Source organism: Brassica oleracea, chromosome C9, assembly GCF_000695525.1.
Source record: "Brassica oleracea var. oleracea cultivar TO1000 chromosome C9, BOL, whole genome shotgun sequence".
Classification (NCBI taxonomy): Eukaryota; Viridiplantae; Streptophyta; class Magnoliopsida; order Brassicales; family Brassicaceae; genus Brassica; species Brassica oleracea.
In genome coordinates, this window is record NC_027756.1 from 13,691,905 (window position 1) to 13,698,934 (window position 7,030).

The 7,030-nt window shown below is 34.7% G+C and overlaps 1 protein-coding gene across 1 annotated transcript in view; it reads left to right on the top strand.

Moving 5' to 3' along the window:
• Positions 1 to 5,233: 5,233 nt before the first annotated feature.
• The window catches only part of LOC106313967 (G-type lectin S-receptor-like serine/threonine-protein kinase At1g61390), a 3,570-nt gene continuing 1,773 nt past the window's right edge, over positions 5,234 to 7,030 (top strand). The window contains exons 1-3 of the mRNA XM_013751909.1: positions 5,234 to 6,299; positions 6,425 to 6,535; positions 6,796 to 6,968. Of these exons, the coding sequence (XP_013607363.1) occupies positions 5,234 to 6,299; positions 6,425 to 6,535; positions 6,796 to 6,968 (1,350 nt within the window). The remainder of the gene's footprint in view (positions 6,300 to 6,424; positions 6,536 to 6,795; positions 6,969 to 7,030) is intronic.

Sequence of the window (7,030 nt, forward strand, 5' to 3'; positions counted from 1 at the left end):
AGCCCATCAAAACCTTCTAAAGTGCTCATCCAACCTTGCCCGGAGAAAATATCATTCTCCTTCCAGGAACCATCTGTAAAGCACCATCTCCCCGGAATTGATGGGAGAGTCATAACCTCGACTTGGGATACTATCCTATTTCCGGTCAATACCTGTGCGTCAGCCCAAAGTATTGATTCTGTTTCTGCCAATTTGAGCATGTCCTTTGGGTCCATGTCCACATTACTAAAAACTTTATTGTTCCTTCCTTTCTAAATATACCAAAGTATCCACGCAAATTGATGATCCTCCATCGGTGGGGACACTCTCCAAAAGAGATGATCGATGTTTGTAAAGAGGGAGCTCGTTGGGAAAATAGTTGGGTTTGATGGTATCTTGGAGAGAGCCCAAACCTGAAGTGTTGGAGGACATTAAAAAAACACATGGTTGATCGATTCCTTATTCTCTCCACAACGTGCACAACATATGTCTCCTTGTATTCCTTGCGCTTTCAGATTCTTCTTGACTGCTATACAACCTGTAACCAATTGCCATAGAAAATGTTTTAACTATGGGGGGCACCGTATTTTCCAGCAGAACGCCTTCAAAGCATCAACTGAGGGTCCAAACATTAAAGGTCGTTTTTCCCTGTCTGGATAAACTCGTTCTATCTGATAACCTGATTTAACCGTATACTTCCCATTGTTTGTGAAATGCCATCCATCCTTGTACACCATCTGGGTTTTACTCATTGGTATGCTTTCTATAATTTTCACATCCTGGGGATCCATCAAAGCCCTGAGTGCTTGCGAATTCCATGTTCGCGAAGTAGAATCAATAAGAGAATCCACTGTTAGTTCTGGGTCGAAATTGTGTTGATTTTTATTTGCTGGTCTCGGGCGAGTGGTTGGAAGCCATGGATCGTTCCATACAGATATAGATGATCATGATCTCACCCTTTTGGTTAGTCCTTTGCTTACCAGAGATCTAGCAGAAACGATACTCCGCCAGCCATATGATGGAGAATAAGAGTCCAGCCATATGACGAAGAATAAGAGCGAATCGGTTTCAGGGGTGATGCATTCCGGTAATACCGTCCCTTGAACACTCGGGAAAATAAAGTATTTGGCTTCTCAATCAGGCGCCACAACTGTTTACCAAGCATTGCTGTGTTGAAATCCGTAATATCCTTAAAACCTAGTCTTCCATCCTCCTTATCAAGGCATACTTTATCCCATGATTTCCAGTGCATGCCTCTTGTCCTCTCCCCTGGACTCCACCAGAATTGTGCGACCGCGGTCGTCAGTTTTTTGGCGGTTGCCTTAGGCAGACGATAGCAAGACATCACATGGTTTGGTAATGCCGTAACCACGGATTTAATAATCACTTCCTTTCCTCCCTTTGTGAAAAACTTGAAGGTCCAACCATTAACTCTATTATTTAGTCGGTTCTGCACAAAGCTAAAAACTTGTATCTTGGATCCCTCCAGATTTTCTGGAAGACCTAGATAGGATTCCATGCCTCCAAGGTTCTGGATTCCCAATATATCTCTTAACTCCTGTCTAGCTGATTCCTCAATTTTGTGCCCAAATTGAATCGAGGACTTATCGAAGTTTATAAACTGACCGGATACAACCTCATATTCCTTTAAGATCCAATGCATACTACAACAAGAAACATAATAAAAAAAAATTCATTAACTAGTCAAAAAAACCCTTTACTTTAAGATACGATAAAAAAAAATTGAGTCTTTTCATATAATGCAGAATCGATAACCTACGTATAAAATAATAAGAATTCTTTAGATTTCGAGAAGAAAAAAACAACTTTGACAATTATCAATTTTTTCTTGGTCACACCAATCCTCGAAACATTTTTGTCTTGGATTGGTGATCTTTTCCGAAAGAAATATATATTGAATACAACAAAATGAAGAGAGCATATGCTCATTTCATGGAAAATATGGGAATGAAAGTCTCATAAATAATTGATAAATGATTAGAATACATGAGCATGAAAAAAAATTATAATTTTCGAATTATACGGTTTTGAATTCAAAATTTTTATTAAAATAAATAAAATTTTCAAAAAATTTGAATTACAAAAAATTCGTTTTGAAAATATTTTTGTTTAAAATTTTTTTTAAGTATTTATTTACTTATTTTAAAAATCCAAAATCTCATCCCTAAGACTCCGCTCCTCAAATCTAAACTCTAATAATTCTAGATTAATTAACACTAAAATTATAAGTGTCTATTTACCTCTTTAATAAGAAATATTTTGATCATTTTATTTTTTAAGAGATATATTTGTAATATAAAAAAATTTAGGATTATCCTAAAATTTTTTTCTAAAAAAACTATTGTTTGTATTATTAGCCTGCTCTGTAACATTATTTTCAATCTAGAATAAATTTCCTTTTCAAATGCTTAATAAATAAGATATATTTTTATTTAAAAACATTTTTTCTTTCTTAAGGCTAAACCGTAGTCATTAATAAAAAAAACACATCTTTATCAATAAACCTTTTTGCCAGCTGTTCAACATATATATAGGTGGAAGTAGCTAGTTGTCTACCTTCGAAATTATTTTGAGCCGTCATTAAACTTTAAACTAAAAAAAATATTATGGGCCCCTTGGTACAACACTGAATGTTCCCTGAGCCGCCTCTGCCGGTTCTAATATAAACTCTTGAAGCACCAGCTTTCAGCTCACGAAAAAATTTAACGAAACATTTTAAAGAAAATTGCTATATATCTCTTATTTTATCTAAAACAACAACTATTATAATAAGAATTCTGTGAAAAACTTTTATAGTTGCTTGTAGTCTCAAAATTTGAAGACGGCATTGCTAATAACATAATGCTTTTCTAGTAACAAATAGGCTTCTTAACAAAAAAAAAAAAAAAAAAGATTTTGACCAAAAAGAAAAAAAAAAGATAATAGAAAAATCTTCAGTCAAGGAGCCTGATTCCTGTAAACTCGTACCCCTCGTTTACAAGTTGAACACTTAATACTACATTGCCAATCCTTATTAAATGCATACATGAAAATAAAAAAATAAAAAAAAATCAAGCAGTCAATAAGACATGATATAGAAACAAAGATAAAAGAGAAATTTTCTAAGATAGCATTTTTTAAATTTTTATCACAAAAATAGTCTTCAGTGAAAAAAATGATCAAAATAAGTTTTATTAAAGGGTAAAAATGTCTAGGGTTAACTAATCTAAACTAAGGTTTTAGAGTTAAGGGGTGGGGTTTTGGAGAAAATGTTTTAAATTTAAAAAAATAAAAAATAAATATTAAAATTTTCAAAATAAAAAATAAAACTATTTTGGTCATTTTCTTTTTTGAAAATTATTTTTGTGACAAAAACTTAAAAAAAGCTATTTGAGATAATTGTCCAAGATAAAATGTTTAATTACGAATTAGCATATATTATATTAGCAAAAAAAAAAATTCCACAAAAAAATATTATATTAGCAACACATGAAAACTGATGTTTATATTTTCCAATATTATTTCGCCAAGGTTCATCATCTAACTTCGTTAACATATAATACATGAATGAAAAGGGTGGTAGATACATGTATTGTTTGATGTGTAAATTTCTGAAACATACCACTGCTATGTTAATCTCCTTGAAAGAGTTAATTAAAGTACTTAAATTATGCAAAAGAGAGAAAAAAATCATATACCATAAACAGTGCTGGCTCTAACAGCAACTTTACTGGGAGAACTCTAAATTCTAAACAAACAATTTCTAGTGAGTATATCTTTTTTCTAGTTAGTATCTCTAAACTTCTCATTTGAGTACTTTAGGCCATCCGCAGCTGCAATTTCTCAATAATTATCTCAGTATTAAAATATCGAAACAAATAAAAAGGTAGAGAGAGACATGAGAAATGTCTTTTTCCTGAAAAAATCAAACACATCTTAAGGGGGCTTAGTGATACAACGTAGCATGTCAATGACACATGTGATCATCTTCTAAACTACCTCAATATTCTCCAATTCTGTTTAAAGAAACAACTATAAATGTCTCTAACCTAGAAGCCCCGAGTGTACTCTCTCTGTGTATATATATATATTTGTATTGTGACCTTGAATAATAAGAGAGATCTTACATTTACATGTCGATGGTCAAACTACATCGTCTTGTGACTAACGATAATGTTAAGCATTTACATGTTCACCACTTTGGCCACTATAGAGCAGCAATGAGCACTGTGCTGTCCTAAAAACTGATTATTTCCTGTCAACAAAGCATTAGAAAGAATGTCTTGTGGGGGGGGTTTTTTGTTCTTCTTTAAGACATGGGCATGTGAATGCAGTCTTGTGAGTGTGTTTCCTGTGAATTTTCATCAGCCGCCTGTCGTATATTAGTGTTTTTCTTCCGGGTAAAGTCATAAGGCTAATACAAAATAGCAGCGTTATAGCTTATTAGTTGTCTTGTCTACTCTTTAGTGACACTGACACCATTGATTTTGACTCAGATGGTGGGTATTTAATTAATTAATCCGCCCACAGTTTTGCTTGTACTTTCGGTATCTATCTAGATTTCATCAGATCGACGTATACAAGGTTTTCAACGGCATGTCCTCTGATGTTTCGCTTGTTAAGTTTTATTTCTTCGATTTAAAAATTAATTGATGATACGTGGATTGATCCAAATCTTTTATATGTTATTTATATTTCATTGAGCTTTTGATGTGTGAGCATGTATTCTTATACACTCCCTTTATAGATTTAAGTTAATATCTACATAATCCCAATCTTACAACTGAAAATGTTCGGTGAAACGCTAGGTGTTAGACATTCATTTTGCATTTTTAACTTTGTCTATCAATATGGAACATAAACTAAAATGACGTTTAAAAGCAGTTTCTACATCTATATCGTTTAGGAAATGTTTAAACTTGCAAAGTTATTAGTTGTGTATGTTGACTATGAGAAGACCAAAATGAGGAAATTATGGTCGTTTGTTAGATTCTATCTTCGGCGAGGAAACATAAAAATTTCTACGTCAACTATGTCAACATGGGTTATTTTGATGTTTATGTTTAGATTACACTCATAATTATTCTCACTGACAATAAAAGAACATAATCTATTAATGTCAATGCGTACGGTGTCCGGATAACACGGAAAGTGTTTGTTCCATCAAGGCTTATTAATCTCTGTTCATCAACGTAAGCTTGTGCTCATATGTTCAAAATCTCCACAAGATATAAGAGTACACTAGAGAAACAAGATGGTTTTCTTCCTTTGTTTTCTCTTGATATCTATATTCTCAACTTGTGGAAATGCTGATATAAACACATCAAGTCCTTTATCAATAAGACAAACTCTGAGCTCTCCTAACGGAGTTTATGAATTAGGCTTCTTCAGTCCTAACAACACCCTGAATCAGTATGTTGGGATCTGGTTCAAGAACATCACTCCTCAGGTCGTTGTGTGGGTGGCTAACAGAGACAAACCAGTCACAAAAACCGCGGCAAATCTCACCATCAGCACCAACGGGAGCCTGATCTTGCTTGACGGAAAGCAAGATGTTATATGGTCAACAGGAGAAGCATTCACATCCAAGAAGTGCCATGCAGAGCTTCTAGACACCGGAAACCTTGTTGTAACTGATGATGTTTCAAGAAAAACATTATGGAGAAGTGGTCCATGGGCAAAAACAAAATTCTCTGGGATACCTGGGATCGATGCATCATATGTAAGTCCATTCACTGTTGTCCAAGATGTAGAGAAAGGCACAGCATCTTTCTCTTATTCCCAGTTAAGAAACTATAAACTATCATATGTTACGTTGACATCAGAAGGGAAAATGAAGATCCTCTGGAGTGATGGCAAAAACTGGACGCTTCACTTTGCAGCTCCAGTAAGTTCATGTGATCTATATGGTGCTTGTGGGCCTTTTGGTTTGTGTTTGAGAACCAGTACCCCAAAGTGCGTATGCATGAAAGGGTTTGTACCAAAGTCGGATGAGGAGTGGAGACAAAGGAACTGGACAAGTGGGTGTGTGAGACATACAAAGCTCTCTTGCCAGGCGAACTCTTCTGCAAAGACTCAAGGCAAAGAAGCAGACATCTTCTATCATATGAAACATGTAAAGACTCCGGATATGTACCAGTTTGCAAGCTTTCTCAACGCAGAACAGTGTCACCAGGGTTGTCTAGGAAACTGTTCTTGCACAGCCTTCGCCTATATAAGTGGAATTGGATGCTTGGTATGGAACCGGGAGCTTGTAGACACGGTTCAGTTTTCATCTGATGGAGAGTCTCTTTCCCTTCGTCTTGCAAGTTCAGAATTGGGTAGGGATATAATGTGTTATATTATAAATAATGAGTATTGCTTACTTGTTACATTTGAAGTTTCTATTTTATGATATTGTTTCTCTGTAGTATGATGTTACTTTTTTTTATGGTGAATATTTCAGTTGGAAGCAGCCGAACATTGATTATTGCTGGTGCTACTGCCAGCCTTTCCTTACTCACGATCTTGGTCTTTTCCGCATATACGTTCTGGAGATACCGAGCCAAACAAAATGGTGAGACACTAGAATTTTGGTCTCTCCCACTCTCTTTCTTTGTCTTTTTGTTTTCGTGTAACTAAAATCAAAGCAAATTGCTAGATTTTACGTCCCATGGGAGTCGGGACAGTCTCAAGTAGTCAGTATTTATTAGGGAGTTTATCTGATCTGTTAAAGATTGATGTTCTCCTAATTAAGGGTTAATTTGTTTACTTGTGCTGAAAGTTCAGCGTTGGATGATAAAATGATACAAACTAATAAATGACGCTATTGACCAGTTGCACCAAATTTTATGTTCATCAACACTTCACAAGATGCACGGAAGAATGATTTGGAACCACAAGATGTCTCCGGCATAAATTTCTTTGAGATGCATACAATACGAACTGCCACTAATAACTTTAGTTTCTCAAACAAACTCGGTCAAGGTGGATTTGGTCCAGTTTATAAGGTATGGGATACTCTTCTTTTTTTTTTTTTTTTTTTTTTTATTTGCTTAATATTTTTTTGTTT